General features: G+C 32.0%; 1 protein-coding gene across 1 annotated transcript; it reads right to left on the reverse strand.

The window, feature by feature from the left end:
- Positions 1–7,931: 7,931 nt before the first annotated feature.
- LOC106126436 (sodium/potassium/calcium exchanger 3) lies at positions 7,932–19,851 on the reverse strand. Its single transcript, XM_013324107.1, has 10 exons — positions 19,706–19,851; positions 16,390–16,498; positions 14,995–15,213; positions 14,005–14,141; positions 12,928–13,098; positions 12,143–12,365; positions 11,788–11,901; positions 11,299–11,523; positions 10,283–10,384; positions 7,932–9,202 (listed from the first exon to the last, which is right to left on the reverse strand). Exons 2-10 carry the CDS (start codon positions 16,463–16,465, stop codon positions 8,871–8,873), a joined length of 1,599 nt encoding a protein of 532 aa, XP_013179561.1. The 5' UTR covers positions 16,466–16,498; positions 19,706–19,851; the 3' UTR covers positions 7,932–8,870.
- Between the last annotated feature and the right edge of the window lie 216 nt (positions 19,852–20,067).

The raw sequence follows: 20,067 nt of genomic DNA on the forward strand, positions 1-20,067 counted from the left end.
TCTGGTATTACATTTTAACAAATCATCCAGCCACTAAATTCGATTTTACGAGTTTTAGTTAAAAAAAAATAGCCTAATACTGGTTTGAATCTTTATAGATATGGTAGTTAACTGATGAATTTTCAACATGTTACTGCAATCCAATAACATTGTTGAAAATAATTATCCGAAACAAATTTCCATTATGAATAATATTTTATTCAAAAGGATATTTAATTACTGTCAATATAATTAACAAAGGGAAATGAATATGCTTGAAACTATATGCCTCAGTGGATAACTGAATGAAATCAATTTCATATTTTTACCACGCACAATGCCCGTCAAAAGCATTTTAATGAGTACAAAGGGTAGCAGTGCTCAAATAATAAACTGATATCTCGTATTTTTCCTGATTTCCAGGTAATTTTTACGCTATCTACGCGTAAAAATTACCTAGAATTAATTAAGTGTGTTAAAACAAAAAAAATTACTTATTTGGTGTGATACTAAGAAAAGGTGATATCAAGATCAGACATGGACATGTAAATGTACGATCGAGGAAGAGACAAGAAAGATTTGACAGGAGCGCACTAAATAGAAAGTAGTAATCTATGGTTACTCCACTGAGTTGTGGTCGCGTGTACTTAAAATATAACATAACATATTAGAAATAAAATTACAAAATACGCGGCGAAATAAATTATTATATTTGATTACAAAAAACCAAGATCAACGATTCCCAAAGTGTTGAAAATCGAATCGTCCCTCCTGAGTCCACAAGACTAGGTGTACGATGAAGAAAATAAAGGTCAGGGTTCACATCTTAAATAACAAAATTAGCAGCACAGGTTATATCAACATGCACATGAAACGGTCTACTAGAAAAAAAAGTTTGGGAATCGCAGCTTCACACAGCGATAAATAAGAAAAGCTAAATACGTTTTACTTACGCTGTCTCTTTAGTCGCCGTGGAAAATCAATTTCGCCCACGGGCAGAGTCTATAAAGACATTTCTAATAGAATACCAACTAGAAAAACATTGTCCATTTAACGAGAATACCTTTAATTAGATCCTGTTGTTAATGACCGTTAAAGATTTTTTTATTCGATTGTAAGAAACAATGCTTTCTTAGAACTGTGATTGAAATATCAGAGTAAAAACGTACATTTCTAGTTTTAAATGTAGATATCGTATTTGTTAAAAAAATATTTTCCATTTATGTGACAAGGTCTATGGAATGCAAGATAGTATGTACAAATTTTGTAATTATTGGTATGCACTACTCATGTTTAGTTTAAAATATGATGCCATTTTTAATTTCATTTTTTTAGGAATCCATACTTCTAACATAAAAAATAATGGAAGCCTTATAGGATCACTTTGTTGTCCGTCCGTCTGTCAAGACACTTTTTCGCAGGAAAGCGTTGAGGTATCAAGCTGGAGTTTATTTGAATAGTGGTTTTAAATAGGATCACGTGGACTGTGGCATGATGGAATGATAACTGAAATTATAAATGATAGGTCATTCTGAAGGACGAAAATCTAGTGCAGGAACCTCACATAGGAGGGTAAAAATGATGACGATGGAAATGATAATAATAATGGTTATCACGATCATTATCATATCATATCATCATCCAACTAGTGCATGACCACAAACTCAACTTATGGTAAGTGGTGATGTGATCGATGAATGGTCATATTCAACACATGATAGCTACATGGTCACCGTATTATTATTCCTCGTTGTAATTAATGAAATAACAGATTATTTCATTACTACATTTGCAACTTGTAGCACACAGATGCAAACCGAAGCGAAGCGCATTTTGAATGGTATTGATTAGATACGTTCCAGGGAATGTTCTAGCAAACAGGTGCACTAAATTGAATACTGTTTTCGTAGCGCAGTGCTACAGGTGCTACGCTTCGCTTCGGTTTCTATTAATTAACAGTCTAATTAATTACTATTTTATTTCTTTGCTACGACATTTTTATTTAAACACATTTATTACCTTACTTTACAATACTAATAATGAACGTTTATTTTTTATAATATTAATATTCATCACGGGTATAGTTGGCAATGAAACCGACCGGATTGAAATTTTAATATTTCATTCACGTAGCATTTTCTACGACGAAAGAAATCGGTTCAATCGTTATCAAATGTTTCGATAATAATAATATAATTGATATCTAATATGTTATTTAAGAACAGGATCTAATCGCTAATTAATATATTTAATCAGAATTCAATAGTGTCCGTCATTCGTGCTACCTTAATAGAACCATTTATTTAAATTTTAATTTAAAAAATAAATATTTCTATATACATTTGAATAAAGTTTTCCATTACGCAATGGTATTATTTGGCATTATTTTGACTTTGACATTGAAAAGCATGCAGGGTCAGCTAGTAATAAATAAATAATCCGCTCAATACCAAGAGAAACTGCGCATCACAAGATCGGAGAGAACAATATCTTCGCGTAGATTTAATTAACGCATTAGCCATTGACGTATTTCACCCCTAAGGCATTGCTCACATTAACTCGCGGGCGCGATAGCGGTCAAGGTCGCTAAATATAACTCAGTATACAAGTGTCCACGTAGAAATCACACTCGATGCCCGCCACGCACCTTTGGCAAACAGCAAACAACATACATGAACATGTGGATAGGTGTTAGCCAGTTTTCTTTTGTGGTTGCTGTTTGGAAATAATTGGTATAGTTGTCGATCGAAATCAAAGGATGTTCGACAAACGTGTTTGCGATGTATTCAGACGCTTGCGATGTATCATTTATACGTGGGAGTTTGCCGGATGTGGAAGTGCGAACGCTTTAATTACTACTTATTATTAATAAATGTTTACTACCTACTTAACTTTTATTTTTCTCATTTGCAACATTTGTATATACCTTGAGAAGTTCAAAAGATAAATATGTTCTAAAATGGACATGACAACTGTATATGTCTGTAAAACATGTATAAATTATGAGCACCTTATCAAAATAATAATAAAAAACAACCAATGCCAAAAAATAATCGTTAATCATATTTATCGCCACGATTAGGTCTTGTATTGCTTATTGTAAACACGCTTTTTATATTGGGAATTTGTATTAGGTATTTGACATATGCTTGATGATTGTAGCTGTTTGTAGCAAACACTAAACGCCAGTAGCTGCCATGACAAGCCGACGCACTCAGATCAACAACGCCTGGCCAACGTAGGTAAACGCAATTTGCCTCTACGGCGCCATTACTCGCGCCCGTGCGTTTACCGTGAACAAGCCCTTAACGCGTTGTTACTTGAAAACAGCATATTTAGTTACTTAAGGCGTCTTTCTTTAGTTACACTTACGTTGGAAAGCTTTTACGTCTAACAGTACGATGTTTTTGTTTATATGGAAGGTTAGCAAATTGTAGTCTTTATAAATGTGAAATATTGCAACATTTTAGTCAATATTTTGTATTATAGACCCAGTTAGATTCGGGGAAAAAATCTAATTATACCCAACAATTGCGATAGCTTGCACAGTCTGTTCAACTTTTTTTTTGCTGAAATTTTCAGGGAAGTTACGTTAAGTATGTGAGTGGGTTGTATGTACTCCATGCTACATAAATTAATTGATTACTTAAGTATAATTTTAGGACACTTACTACACACATAGCTAGTGGGACTGAAATAAATATAAAAAAAAATATTTGACAATATTGTATATATATATCTACAGAAACCCAATATCGCCTTTCGCCCTTGAGTCTCCTAGGAAAGGGTACAGTGGTAGGAATGGATATCAGATATCTTATATTTTCAATACAATCAATACACCGTAAGCTGTATCAAACTTAACAAAATTATTTATAAGATGCTCCTATGTCATACATACGTGGAGGCTTAATGTGGTATAGAATTACGACTGGGCTATATTGACTGTTACACAAATCTGATAAGATTTTTTCTCTATTCGTAAAAAACTGATATCAAAATTAGTCAGTTCATAATCGAACTATAAGAATTTAATAAACTGTCAGCAAATTGTCAATGACAAAATTTCATCCTCGTAAGAGGGTACAGAAATAAATATTTGTTAGGGTTACAAACAGTCACAATATCGTTACATTTTGTTTATTTTCGTATAAAATTTAATGAGGATGCTACGACGCATATTATATTTTGCGCACACGATCAATACGTATCAGAGTACGTATCATCATATACGATCAGAGCGTCGATGGCTCAGGGGTCAAGAACTTGACTTGCAATCTGCAGGTCCTGGGTTCGAATCCCGCCATGTACCAATGTGTTTTTCAATTTCCGATTTTCATATATACATTTATCCGACGTTCTTGGGGTGAAGGAAAACATCGTGATGCAACCTGCACATATCTGAGAAGAAATTTAAAGATATGTGTGAAGTCAACCAACCCGCACTGGGCCAGCGTGGTTGACTATGGCCTAATCACCCTTAACTTAGGGTAGGCTCCGAACCCCTCAGTGGGGATGTATAGGGAGCTGATGATGATGATGATGATGATGATGACACGTTCAATAATCTTGTAAATATAAAATTCTCGTGCCACAATGTTAGTTACCATACTCCTCCAGAACGGCTTGATCGATTTTTATGAAATGTTCTACGCATCAATAAGTCTGAGAATCGGCTTTATATTTCAATACCGTCTCGGGCGACAGCTATTTAGTATATAAATAGAAATAATTTGAGGTAAATATATATATATTAAAAATTTTAAGAGGTTTAATTTTGAGTCGAATAAATAGTCTTTGTGTAATATATTTAATATCAAACGAATATGACATTGATACCAAGACCAAGGTTAGAAAAAGACCTTACTACTTCAATGTTATTCTAGAATAAATATAGTGACCAAATTAATTGTACACAAGTAAATTGGAAACCTGTTTTCGCTGTAACGGAAAATGTTTTAAATGAAATTCCCGAGAATCCGACCGCCCACGTAAATTTATATAGAATATATTTTGAGTGCAACTTATGTTTATATGTTAGGTTGTACTTAAAATTAATTAAAACGTGAATAAGTGAAACCCTTATGTTAAGTTGTTAATTACCAATTACTCATCTTCAAAGCCCCGTAACGCCTGACCTAAACTTACACACTGGCATTGAATTAAACAATAATATTTTCGATTAAAAGGTCAACCTTCATCCTTTGTATGCAGCTGACGTCTAACTTTATTTTATAATTGTATGTAGCTAAGCACTGGACTTATAATTTTGAAGTTGGGGTTCGATCCCCAATGTGTTTTTCAATTTTCTAATTCCTTATGTACATTTCTTCAACGTTCTTATGGTGTAGGAAATCGTGTTTCAACTTGGACATATCTGGGAAGAAATTTAAATATATTTGTAAACGCAGCCAACCCGCACTGAGCCATCGGGGTTGACTAAGGCGTAGCAAACTCTAATAATCACGCTTTTAACTTAATAACACTGAGTAAATATTATAAGTATGTGGCATGACATTGTAAAATAATAAAATTAAAATTAAATACGAGCTACGTCCAGGCTCCGCCGTTTTCACCGCTGTGTTTTGTCTCACCCGACGCGCGGCGGAATACTCTCGCTATCCCTATCGCACGTTGTCGATAATGACCTTTACATCGTGAACTTCTCTTAGAATAGAGCCGTTATTTAGTTTTCCACGAGCTGATATTACTTCGCAGTACACTTCCTCGAGTCTTTACGAAGAAAATATACATATTCATAAAATATAAGTATTATACAACGCTACTAAATAATTGTTAAATAACAAATACTACTAAGTTAATAATATTTACATATTAAGTTGGCTACAATTTTTACTAAAATTATTATTGTTTATGTATATAAGCCTTAAGCCGTAAGCCTATCACAATGCATAATGTAGAAGGTATTGGGGTTCAATACAGTGTGAATTGGGGTAGGCTTATGTCATAGAAAAGCTGATGGTGATTATGATGGTGATGATAATGATGATGATGATAAGTCCATAAGAATAATTTTATTAACTATAAAAAAATTCTCAATAATTTTTAGAATTCCACAAAAAAAATAAGAATAGGTTTTTTTTTTTAATTATCAACTTACGGAATAGATTCAACAGGAAGTTTAAGCATAATAGATGAACATTGTAAATGTAAACTTATATTATTCTAGTCATGGATACGGGTAATTAAATTGCTAGACGCCGGCAACAAGGATCTGTGAAGACCTAAAATTTCCGCCAGATACTGCAACGAATGTATTGTTCTAGAATAATCTCCTTGCATATTATATATTATATGACTCTATCCATTATTACAAAATGGATAATGAACAATATGTCACTAATTAATCGTTTATAGACATACAGCGACGGTGTTGCAATTCTTGAGTGCCTGATCGGACTGTAATTTACATGTCCATGTTCTATCGCCGTCATGTACTAATGTGTTTGGCGATTTCGAACATCGGCTAGACTTTAGTAGGGAGCTTCTCAAAGGAGACAACAATTTAGACATTCTCTACCAAAATTTTAATTTTAATGCGCATCAATTGATGCACTGAGAGCTTTTTCCGGTACGCATAATTTATGTATTTTTGTCCATAGTGAGTATTAAAGACTTAAAGTCAAGTATATATAAAAATAAGATAAGAAATAGACGTAGTCATAATTATTAAAAAAATTAAGTGAACTTACAACTACACTTTTATTGCTTTGTTCAGACACGGTGTGTAATTCGTACTGGATACTGCGCCTGGATTGTTCATTTCACAATCTCATAAAGGCTCTCGGAATCCTTTGAAATGTTGCAATTCAAGGAACAAAATTAAATCTCGTACGTCCCGGCTGCTAATATAAAGGTAGTTGGAAGTTCATTGTCAAATAAACTCGTCGTTGGTGTTTCACAAAATCCAAATACGCTGTGAAACTATAACTATTTACACAGAAAATCTTTTGTGTTACTTAATTTGTCTGTTATTTATGTCTATACTTAAATATTGTGAATGGAAATAAGGCTACTGAAAATAAATGAACTTCATCATTACTAATAAAATAGTTAAAGTTATAATAATTAATATAATTAGTTATTAACTGAACTGTGTCGAACCTTTTTTTTTCAACATCTAACGTTTTTCAACTTTTTTTATATCATAAGGTGGCAAACGAGCGAGCAGACATCTGAAATCGCTGAATAGCGAAGTGACCGTTGCCCATAGACATACGCAATTGCATGCGTTGCCTGCCTTTAATCGACGGAGAAGAGGATGCACAGAAAGAAAATATCTTTCCTTTCCATGCATCCTCTCATCCGGAAAGTCTACTTCCACTTCTCGTACTTATCTTTCATCGGTGATAGTCTCAAGGCCAAATATGTTTGTGTCAAATATTTTTATATCTGGTGTTTCGTGCATTCTCCAGTGTTAATACATTAACTAACTAAATATCAAAAGTGGTATCCAATGTGCTAAGTGAATCACCTTATAAGAACATGCTAAAGTCTTACTAATATTATAAATGTGAATGTTTGGTTAGATGGATACATTTTTGGTTGAAGGTATCTCTTAAACGCCTGTATTGATCTCGCTGTCATTTAGTTAATTTAATTTAATTTTGTAGCTATAATAATAGTCTTAAAGTGTATATTTGATACAACAGGGTATAGAAGGCTTTTTAGCCTACGTTGCGTACGTAAAAATGAAACAAACATGCTTTTCGAATTTAATTACAGTTTTTGCTTGCACTACTTACTTTACTTTACTTTTGATGTCATATTGATTTTGGCAATGCCGCCGGTTGAGTTGTTACTAAAAGTCAGATCTTAAGTTAATACACTATTGAAAAAAATCTTAGTGTATGTGTCTATGCGTGGTTCTGTTTGAAATGAATATTTTAATAAGACAAAACTTTATGTCCCGGAAAAAAAAAACCATTAAAAAATCTTTAAAGAATTTTTTGTACTTCTTTAATAAGCACTGGTCTATTTTCATATAATTTTACGAACAACATAAGCTAATTTGTACAAACAAATATTAAATAATGTGTTTTATACATAAAATAGTTATCACATATTTCAGAATGAAATGTCTTAAAATATAATAATCTATACAAAATATTCTAAAACTACTAAACTTAGTGACTACTTTGACTACAATTGACTACAATTGACTACGAAAATTAACTAACATATCTACACAATTTCCTTTATAAATACATTTACGTCGCAGGCGTTATTTTAGTCCACTCTTGGAGAATATAAAAAGAATTCACTTTGGAAGATCCATATATGTACAGTCAGCTGCAAAAAGACCGTAGCAGCCTTGAATGAACTCATATATTTGACGATGTGCACATTCCGATGTGTTTATGCAGAGTGAATGTACCTAATAATTTGAAGACTTTTGTTGTACTTTTATTATTGATTACTTTAGGAGTTCCTACATATTTGCATATCTGGACTGCTACAGCCTTTTTGCAGCTGACTGTATATCTATATAAACAATCGCCGAATGTTTTAAGAATATATTACTAGCGATATATCGTACGTTCAGTATGCAATTTTCCAGTCGGTTCAAATTTAACGGCAACATTGTAAATTCTTTAAATCTCTTAGATAATTTGTTACTGTAACTTGTCAGTCCTTGATAATTCCAATATATCTAATTACCATACAAGGACAAAGAAGCGACAAGCCACGATCATTCTACCGATAGCTTGAAGTGCTTCAAGTATGGCATTCTTTCCGTAGGCTTCTGAGACCAAAATTACTTTATAAAACATATTGTTTTCTCTGTTTTGTCATATAATCAGTGTAATGACGATATGTTTTGTTCGAGGATTTTGGTCTCAGAAAACAACCATTACTGACTTAAATAATTAACACATTTCTATACCTTTATCAACGATGATACCCATCTCTACTAAAATAGCGAATGTTATAAAGATGGCGTAAAGTACAACTAAAACAGCTCCAATTCTTTTTCTCAGTTGGAACTTACCAATAAATAACGTAATATATAACGCTGTAACTGCGACTAATAAAGAACCTACGATGAAACCAATACCAGCTGAATTTATGTAAACCGCACTACTTTCCGCTCCTTGTCCTACTAATGTTAAGGTTTTGATGAGCCAAGGTACACCCAGAGCGAAGAGAATAGCTAAAGAATTAGCCCCCAACGCGTTAGAAACACCCATCCCTCCTTCACCTGGAAAGAAATACATATTTATGTTAATTACACAAAGATTACTTTTTGTATAGGTTGTTTATAGTTGTTCAGTGGGTTTAAATAGCACCAAACTAGCCTACTACTTCGCCGAGCTTTGGAAAATTGATCCAACAATCTTGTTGGGTTTAGATGACTGATACTATAGTCAAAAATTTTTGTGTAGATAGTAAAAGCCATTAAATTTTAATATTTACTTCTTGAACATATCATAATTTATTCGTTCTTATGCTGTAATTCATTTCCTTTTTTTATATTTATTTATATTAACGTTACCAAAATTTGCATAAATATGTTTTTATTTAATTATAATTTAACGTATTTTAACTCAGTGTAAGATATATTGAACGCATTAATCAAATTGAAAGCAACATGTTACCTACACACGGAAGCAAAGAGATTAAATCAGCTTTGTTCTACGTGTCCACAATATCTCCTATCACTAGATTAACCGTACAATAACATTTCACGTAGTCAACATCGCAATCAATACTCCATTGGTCACACAAGATTGCCATTGATAAAATACATATTAAACATCAGATAATCATACATATAATCATGATTCGCTGTTGCCAGAATTATACACATGTTCAAATATCAAGCACACTTCACAATCAATAACTCAAATCGCTGTACGCATTGTGAACATAAACAATACAGTTCGCTACAACGCAATTATGCAATTAGAAGCATATTTGTTTACATGTTTGTGGAATCCTGAAACACGCTTTATCTAGTGGTATAAAATAGGACAACTATGGGAGAAACAGAACTTAAGGAATAGTTGCAGTTATAATTCTAAATATCGAATAAAAAGGAAGGAATACTTGCGAAGTTGAGGTTAAAAATAAGTATTAATAAATAAAGTCTCGACAGTTTAGAAATCTTGGAAATATATTTAGGTTTGATGTAATTTCTGATGAATGGGGAATATAAATCATATTATTTTAAACTTTAAATTTTATGCTGACCATACAGAGTGAGCTAATGGCAAGGAGGTGATGACCTTATAATGCTTCAATGGACAGAAGAATGAAAGTCGATAAATTATTAACATACCTCTTCTTGACATTATAAATATAGAACACGCCTCAGGAAGACATCCTCCAAACGCCAAAAACGTCATCCCCATGACAGAATCCGGTATGAAGAATGTGTGACCTGAAATTTTACAAGATTTAATAAATACTAGGATCTCGTTACAACTTCCTACTCATAAATAAACGTAATGTAATTCGCAGATGAAGGAACCATCTATTGATGAAATATTAAACTTAGGTAAGAAGTCTTTGAGCTTGAAAATAAAAACATCTGTTCAAAATATTGAAAGGAATATTGCATCAATTTACATTTTACATTCGTGTTATGAATGTAAACTCATTGTTTTGTAGAAGCAAATATTCCAATAAGATTGTTCATTTGCAGAAAAGCAATCGGAATATCATAAGCCTTTAGGCATTAAGCGATTAGTATGTAACAAATAAATTTTTATCAAAATCAATAATGACCAACGACAAAATTATATTATCACTTAAATATATTTAGGGGATTAATATTGTTATCACATATTTTATATATAAAGTCGTAAACATAAGCTATCACTACCTAAAAATATATATTTGATATTCAATTGGATTGTTACATCACAATTATGAACTAAACAATCTTAAACGAAATTCATAGACGATTTAAGATTTGCATTGCCAAACAACTTTATTCCAGAAGAATAAACAAAGGTCAAGAAATGACAAACTAGTGACTAGTTATTTTGAAACGAACGTTTTTTTTAATTACTCCAGCAGCTTGCAATCTGCAGGTCCTGGGTTCGAATCCCGCCATGTACCAATGTGTTTTTCGATTACCAATTTACATATATACATTTATCCGACGTTCTCACGAAAACATCGTGAGGCAACCTACACATATCTGAGAAGAGATTCAAAGATATGTGTGAAGTCAACCAACCCGCACTTGGCCAGCGTGGTTGACTATGGCCTAGACACTCCTATCTTAGGGTAGGCTCCAAGCCTCTCAGTGGGGACGTATAGTTAGCTGATGATGTATGAATGACTTACCAATAACAGTCATACTCCATGACACGAAGTAAGAATTAACACCAATCCACACAATACACATGATGAAGGAGAGTGGATAAAGTTTCCTATATCTTGCGGGCAAAGGTATTGTGAACGCCAGTATTAACTTGAGTGGCCAAGTGTACACCCACCAAATTCTATACACCAAGGAATTTTCTTTTGGATACCTCCAAACACTCTTAGGAGGCTTCTCGAACTCTTCAGCTAAAGCAATAAAATAACAAGTTACAAAGATAACATCACTGATTTAATCAAACTGAATTGTTTTAACGTTCGATTTCCAAAATTCCAACGGTTCAACCAACATATCTCCCACTTTCTATCTTGTGTTGGGAGATTTATTCACAGTGGTGTGTCAACCACTTTTGTCAATTTAATCATGTTAATTAAGATTCATATTTATTTCAAAATAGCAACTCCCAAAAATATTAACTACAGTTTTAAAAGCCGGGCATATGTGCACCTTACCTTTCTCGTTAACAGCAACCTTTTCGGGTATATTACTAATAACTACTTCGCTGTTATTAAAGCCTTTATTATCAATGCCTTCTACTGAAGATTTGTTATCATTAGTTACGATATCTGGAAAACAAAACAAATGATGGAGTTCTTGAAGCAAAGAAATTTGTGTAATTAACGAAGGATACATTAAAGTGGTTAATAAGAGGATAACAAGGAATACATCATTAAACATTTGTCCATACATTTTTTGTATTACTAAAAACTTAGGTAACTAAACTAGCATTGATTTCTGACTTCAAGCTCATTACGTGATATTATGATCGTATTCAAGCGTTATTTTGTTTGTCATAAAAAAGCTTACGTTGATTATTGTTCCGGTTTTTTCTTTCAATAATTGAATCGTATAAAGCGAATATCCTGACACTGTTAAACATCACAATGAAATACGTGATGTATAAAATGCCAAGAACTAACGCTTCGTACCACTCTACTCGACCGTCCCAAACAATTATCACCAATGCGACAACGTTGAACATATAAATGATGACATCTCTCGTTACTGGACGACGGTCAATTGTGATTGGCTGGAAATGAAAATACCAATTAATAAAATAAATATTCACAATAAACAAAACAGTAATTGAATCATGAAATAATCTAATACTAATTAAAGCCTAAACAAACATTTAATATTTATTTTAGCATACATATTGTTTTATTGCTTGCTTTAATAAATTGGTTTAAAAATAAATTTTAAGTTTTTCATCCCGTAATCGGATTTATTATTTCAATATGATAAATGTAGCTTTAACCCTCTCAGCCAGATTGCTGTACCCATAAGCTAATTGGTGTTTTTTTCAAAGTGGCAGAATTTCATGATGCCATTGATAGTTTTTGAATTATTATAAAAAAAAAATCTCACTATCTTGTAGGACTCCAAACCCTCTTTCTTTTTATTCTATAACCTATCCCTTCCTACTTTCCATATCCTATAAAAAATCTCTCTTTTTTTCTAAAACAAATGCAGGCTAAACAAAACACTATCACACTTTTCTATCAACTGTAATTTTGGTGCATTTCTTGCTTCCACATACATATATAAAATTTTAATGTTACAATTAGCGTAGTAATATAATATTTTTTTACACTTATAGCAGCGAGACCTCCAATTGCCGCTACACCAAGAGCGTTGAATATCGCCGAGCCGACTATTGTCCCGACACCCATGTCGGACTCAGTAAGAAAAGTTGATATCACGTTCACGAAGAATTCCGGACATGATGTTGCCACCGACATAAACGTAGCAGCTGCAACGTTCTGTTTCACAAAAAAAATATTATAAGTATATTAAGGACATTAAACAAAAAATTATAGAGCATGTATTTCTCAAATGTTGTGCTGGTGAACCAGAAATCTTGTTTTGTACATTATATAGCAATTTATAAAAGCTTTTTAGCGACGGATGGATGGATGGATGTATGTAATTTATTAGGTATGTCCAGGACAGTAAAACTGATTAAAATTAGGCAATGATTTTGAAATTTTGGAACACTTAGGCTGTCAATTAGTTTTTTTTAATTCGGTGTGAACGGAAACGCTGGCAAGAGCTGTACCAATAAAATTGTATTTGAAAAATCTGTAATAGATTCTACGTAGACTTGTTATTCAGTATACAAAGTTATTGGATGTAAATTTCCACATCATTAACACTCAATGAGGCATCCGATTCTTATTGAACAGGTCTTAGATATTCCTTGAAACACATTTCTAGCTAGTAGTTGTTCGTTGAAATATAATTTAACAAGAATATATTTTTCGTAGTATGCTTGCCTTCCATGATAGCTTTAAATTTAATATAAAAATAATATGTACTTTGTATTCAGTAATTTAAAGCATTGCTACTTATTATTGAAATTAGAATTCTTAATTTCATAACTTCTTCCTTAAATCTGTGTTCAATAATACTCAAAATATACGAGTATAATTAAAAACGTATTTCGCGTGTAACCATAAGGCAAATTTTGTTAATGTCACAAGTATTCGTGTAAGGCCCATTGTTCGCGTTTGGGTACTATAAAAGGATGATTATTATAAAAATAAGAACTTTGCAATTAGGGACCGTGTTAGCTTCATATAAAGTAATATTTATAATTTTAGTGACACTTAACAAAGACAATGTAAGAAGTAATTTATTTTTAATATTCAATATAAAATATCACAAACCTGCGGTATCTTCAAATCCTCGCATATAAATTCGACGCATGGAATAAAATAATCATTGCATACAATCGTCAAAAGTGTGAACGCGTATATTCCGAATAAAACGTAGAGTAGAAATGCACCACTTCTTAATTGATCATCTGCAAATAAGAAACGTTAAGACCTTTGTTAGGTTAAAGCATTTTGGATCGCTGATAACACTCCTGGAGTTCACCAACAATATTAAACGGTAGTTTGGATTCTTTGGAGAGTTCTTTTAATGGACAGCGCTATGCCGCCCTCTCGTACTCCCCTAGCGTACTTTAGCTATATACGTTTTAATTCTTTATTTTGTCCTTTCTTCGGAGAGTGAAGCAGGCTGGGGTCAATCCTGCTCACGCGCAAAATACGCGCTAGTCGTGGAGTTGCGCAAAACGAGCCCTTACAACTAAGGCCTTTGTTACATTCGAGTAATAAACTATTCGATGACTCAATATATAAGCGAATTAGCTATTTTTTGCCAAAAATAAATATTCATTTGTGGCAATTTTGAAAACATTTGATCAAAGGTCTGAAAAATTATAACGGATAATTTTACGAATTTATTTAAAAAAAAACACATAATAAATCTATGTGTTTTTAATTGCAATCCATCTCGCGTTAATAATTTGACAAGAACCCGACAATTCATCAAATTAGCAACTATAAGTTAGACTTCAAATGTAATTAAGTAATTTGAGTGATTATTATAATTCAAATTATATGTAATTTAATTTAATTATTTCAATAATTATTGAGTTTAAATTTATAAAAGTTGATCTTAAAAATGCTTACATTATAGGTAATAACATCAATAAAAAAAAATTCAATGTTAAATTGGAAGTTTAATGTATAAGTTTAAATAATTACTCTTTTGTATAGTCAAAAAAAATTAACACCAATTACTTACATCAAAACTATCTAATGAGAAAAATTCAATTGCGAAGAAAAAAATGTAGATTTTTTAAGACTCACCTGTGAAAGCATCTTCAGGAAAACTGTCGATTGAATCACCAGTAATACATTCGACCTCTCTCACAATATTCTCTGCCACTTCGGTCCTCGTCCGCAGCCACGGCGTCCAATGCCACGTCTCCAGTTCATCCTCGAGCTTCCTCATCAGGTCCTCCGTAACGTACACAGTTTCACCATTATTATTGACTATTGGTAAATAAACGGTGTCACTTGTTGAATCTGTGTGTAGACAAAATGTTTCAATCACTTTGTAAACTAAACTTTACGACGTATCATTTATATCACAATTTTAATAAACGATAAATAATATCTCTTTACGTGTACTGTGACTCGATGGATGGACTATAAATTATAAATGTAATTTGTCTACTGGATTTTCTGACGATGTTTGCCGTTTGATTTTAACGTGCTTTTAATAGCTTCTGCAGTTTGTTACGTATCTAGTGACAATGACAATATTATTGAACATAACATATCTTTTACACGAGGGGAGAACAGTGGGCTAGAGTAGTTAACAGTGGAGTACTGTCGATACAGAACAATTTACAACAAGAAATGTGCGTTTGAACAATGGCAGTACTGTATTATCACTATTCTGTCCTCGTGTGAAACGGGTATAAATAAGTAATCTAGTTCGTTCGGTTGTCGGTACATCGATTTTTGGAACGTTTAGCAAACATATCATGGTTATTTGCGATAACGTTATAGATTTCCCCCTTCCCCTTCTCACGTACGTAATGCATTGAGTAAGAGAAATCGTCATTTTATTATTATTTTCTATAAAAGAAACAATCTACAAAGTTTGAAAAAGAGTAAATAAACAGAAGAGTGTTTTCTTTGTCTTTTAATTTTAACACTCTCCTTTTTCTCATATAATATTAGAGTGTCAAATATAAAAAAGAATTTATTGAATTCGTTTACCAATGATTGTGTGTTTAAAGGCGTATTCTACATTTTGATGTTATATATTTAACACGTAATTATGTCGTTTTAATAATTTATATATCAAATTAGTCCTAACATTATATTCTTAAGCATTTCCGCCTCAAATAATCACAGATAACGTTATGTACTTTTGTAGATATTAATAAAATACACTTTTAAGATAAGTGGTTTCGTCTAAGTTTATTCGCGATATCAATATATTAGATATTAATCAGATCTATATATCAAGTACATAATTTGTTATTGTAATAACACATGTCACACTTAAGCGAATAAAAAAAATGCCAGAATTAAAAAATTAAAAATTTAAGCCCATGCTACTACGGACAATGTTATCTTTAACTGAGTCCAAATTTCACGTTCAGGTCCCGCAAAAAGTCTTAAACTTTATACCCCTTTTAAGGTCTTAAAAAGGGTATAAAGTACAAAGGTCACTTATTATGTACTTACTGAAATCTTCTAACGCTGTAACACTGGATGTAGCACAAACAATTAATATTGTTAAAAAAGAGGCGACAGCGTACATTTTAAAGTTTTTGTAATGTTGCCCCTACTGTATCTGCAACAAACATATAAATTTGTTAACACAATTTAACACGGTACTTGGGGAAAAAAAAATAAAACATGCGTACGAGACTGTAAATGTAAGGAAAACCGTTTGAATCTCAAAAGGCATTGCAGCGAATGTGTTGTGACGCGAAATCGAACGAAATTTTTTAAAATAATTTCCTTAATTCTTCTTATAAGTATTTGTTAGCCTAAATGTAAATTTTTTCATGTTTCTAAATTATACGAGTAATTGCATTATAGACATTATTTATCAATGTTTTTAAATCTGCTAAAATTTTAAATAAAAAAAAATTACATTCGAATGTTTAATAAACTCTAAGTAGGAAACATGAATTTTACACCCTATTCGTGCAACTAAGTCAATGCTTAGTTAACAAACACAGTCGAATAGTTTGGAATAACAACTGGATTCCACAAATTCTACGAATTTCGAATTATGGAATATTATAAATTCAAATGTTTAGATAGATGTACGGATGCATGTTTGTTTCAAGGTATTTCAGGAACGGCTGTATGGATCTCGTTGTAATTTTGCATAGACGTAGAACATGGTCTGAATAAACACATAATAACACACAATAATAAATAAGAATGGAGTCGCGGACTACAACTAGTCTTTTATATTGATGAACACCAAATTTTTTGGTATTAATACTTATAAAAATTCTCCCACGTTAAAGTCGAAAGGCCTGAAGTATGAAACCCTTAAAGACATCGACCTTTTCAAAAGGGTATTCCATCCTATTTCCAATCAGCCATTATCATAAATGCAGCGTATCTGATTGAATTAATAACACTGGAATGCATTTATGATAAAACCTTATCCATAGCAACAATTTATAAGCTATGCAAAATTTTATACGATATGACTACTGATTACACTACAGATAATAGACAAGAAAAATAAAAAATAGTTTGAACATCGGATTTCGGTCATCATCAAGGCCTTTTCGCTACGGAAGGTCGGCACAATACGTCCTTCACTTCCAATCTCTATTAGTCATATCTGAGCGTAGAAACGAAATACTATTAAAACTAATAGTATACCAAAACTGTATTCTTTATATATATATATATATATATATATATATATATATATATATATATATATATATATATATATATATATATATATATATATATATATATATATATATATATATATATATATATATATAAAGAATATGAACCTTTTGATATATATATATATATATATATTATATCAAAAGGTGGCAAACGAGCGAGCGGCCACTTGAAATCGCTGAAATAGCGAAGTGACTGCTGCCCATAGACATACGCAATTGCATATGAGTTGCCTACCTTTAATCGACGGATAAGAGGGTGCACAGAAAGAAAATATCTTCCCTTTCCATGCATTCTGTCATCCGGAAAGCCCACTTCCACTTCCCATCCTTTCAAAAAGGTGTGCCAAATTTCATCAACAATCGTTGAGCCGATCCAGAGATACCTTCAAACAAACAGCCGTCCATCTAAAATTCGCTCGGAAATGTAATATTCAAAGCTCGCAGTTTGCTGCGAGTCCGTGTCGGTGGAGCAGGTGGAGGGTAACGCACACTGGGGTGGGAGGAAGGGGATTTCACATCTTTTTACGTCTGAACAATACCTAAAATTTTGTTTGACGCATCTCGGATTTACGAATTGCATAAAGTTTGAATAGTGCTGTAGGTTAGTTATTAGTAGTGACACGATAACTATTATAAATTCACACAAAATTCGATATTAATTTAGCTTAAGGTATATTTAGTATGATTGCCGTTACAAATTTTAGTAAAGTAATATACTTAATTAAAATAATATAATTATTATATTTAAAGTTACATAAACCTATATCTAACTTAGAATTTCAAGTAATTCATTTGTAATTATGTGTAATGCATCGTTTTTGACAATTTCCATATAATCGTAACACGTTAAATTAATAAAACTTTCGTAACGAAACTAAAAAGTAAAATAAAACATTATGAATTATCCGTTCATAATGTTTTCTACGTGAGATTTTCTCCATCGCAACATTTTATTGAATAATTTCTTTGACAATCTATGTTAATTTTTTATAGTAAAAAAATTCCAAGCCTTTGTTAATTACTTTCATAATTAAGGTAAATTAAATGTACCATTCTATTTATACTTTACTCAAATATCATAATATCAAAGATGGTCATTATTATAATTGTTATATCTTTTTACCTTAATGGTTATACTTAAATTTAAACTATTAACATAAAAATTGTAATGTCTTCAAAAAATATCGATTCAATATATTTCGTACGAGATGTCTTTGCGTTGGTGATAGCGAAAAAGTAATTTTTAAAATTTTCGTCCAAAAAATTCGACTGGTTCAATTACGACGGAACTAGACGGGATGCTAGTGACAGCACTCGGGCGTAATATAGACTACTTTTTAAAGTTCTCTGCTAACGGAATAGCGGACGAACGCTAGTTCAAACTAAATTACGAAGATAATTTGAATTTGTGCCTTTTAGTTATATCTATATTACCTATCTATATATAAAAGAAAGTCGTGTTAGTTACACTATTTATACGTAAAGAACGGCTTTTCCGATATTACTGAAAATTGGTGAGGAGGTAGCTTAGAGCCAGGAGACGGACATAGGATACTATTTACTATTTTTTTTCGAATTTATGCCTTTTAACTTATTTATATATTAAGTTTTTTTATATATCCACACGGACGGAGTCGCGGGCGACAGCTAGTTATTTGTATTTATGCCGGGCATTATTTGTTTTTAAATATATGTCTAATACACTTGTAATGAGGAAAACCATTGATATATGTACATATCAAATTCATTGAACCGCGCGTATGTTTGTTTAATTAGAGATTGTATTTAATATTGTGCACACACAAAGCGGTGCAATAATCATCTTGGAATACAATAATACGAACAATTTCGTATGTAATTAATATCTCAAACTGTATACTAAGGGATTGTCATGGACAAACTAAGATATCTCATAAGTGTAATACAAACTTGTTTAACACTTATCCTTTTATAAATCAATAACAAAACAAATAAAAAAAAATTACACTCGTTGAATAAAGTGCAACACTATCACGACTCGATAACCTATTTCTATTGGTGGCTATTGTAAGCTATGCACGCGACATTAGCAAATAAATATACGCCCAGCAATCACATCACTTAATACTTACTTTAAACACCTTTTCCACGAAATCCAGAACACCTGTCCACAATAATACTAATTAAATATTAAACAAACATCATCGATTTACAACAAATACAATTGCAATAACTCTCAGTCAGCATTCAGCGCGGATTTCATCGTCAACACTGAAATAAAGATACGAACGCCAGGGTTTTTAAATGATAATCTTAATTGATAAGGCCCCTTTGTAATGATTAGTGACAACAATTATTATTCTTGTACCTGTGTTTACTATTTGTCCATTTCGTGATTTGTTATAAATTATCTTTTTGATTTTTCACGCCCCATTTTTATTATGGAATTTATAACGATCCGGGTACGAACGAATCTATTAATTGCATAACCAAA

This window comes from Papilio xuthus, unplaced genomic scaffold (assembly GCF_000836235.2).
Source record: "Papilio xuthus unplaced genomic scaffold, Pxut_1.1 DF825017.1, whole genome shotgun sequence".
Lineage (NCBI taxonomy): Eukaryota > Metazoa > Arthropoda > Insecta > Lepidoptera > Papilionidae > Papilio > Papilio xuthus.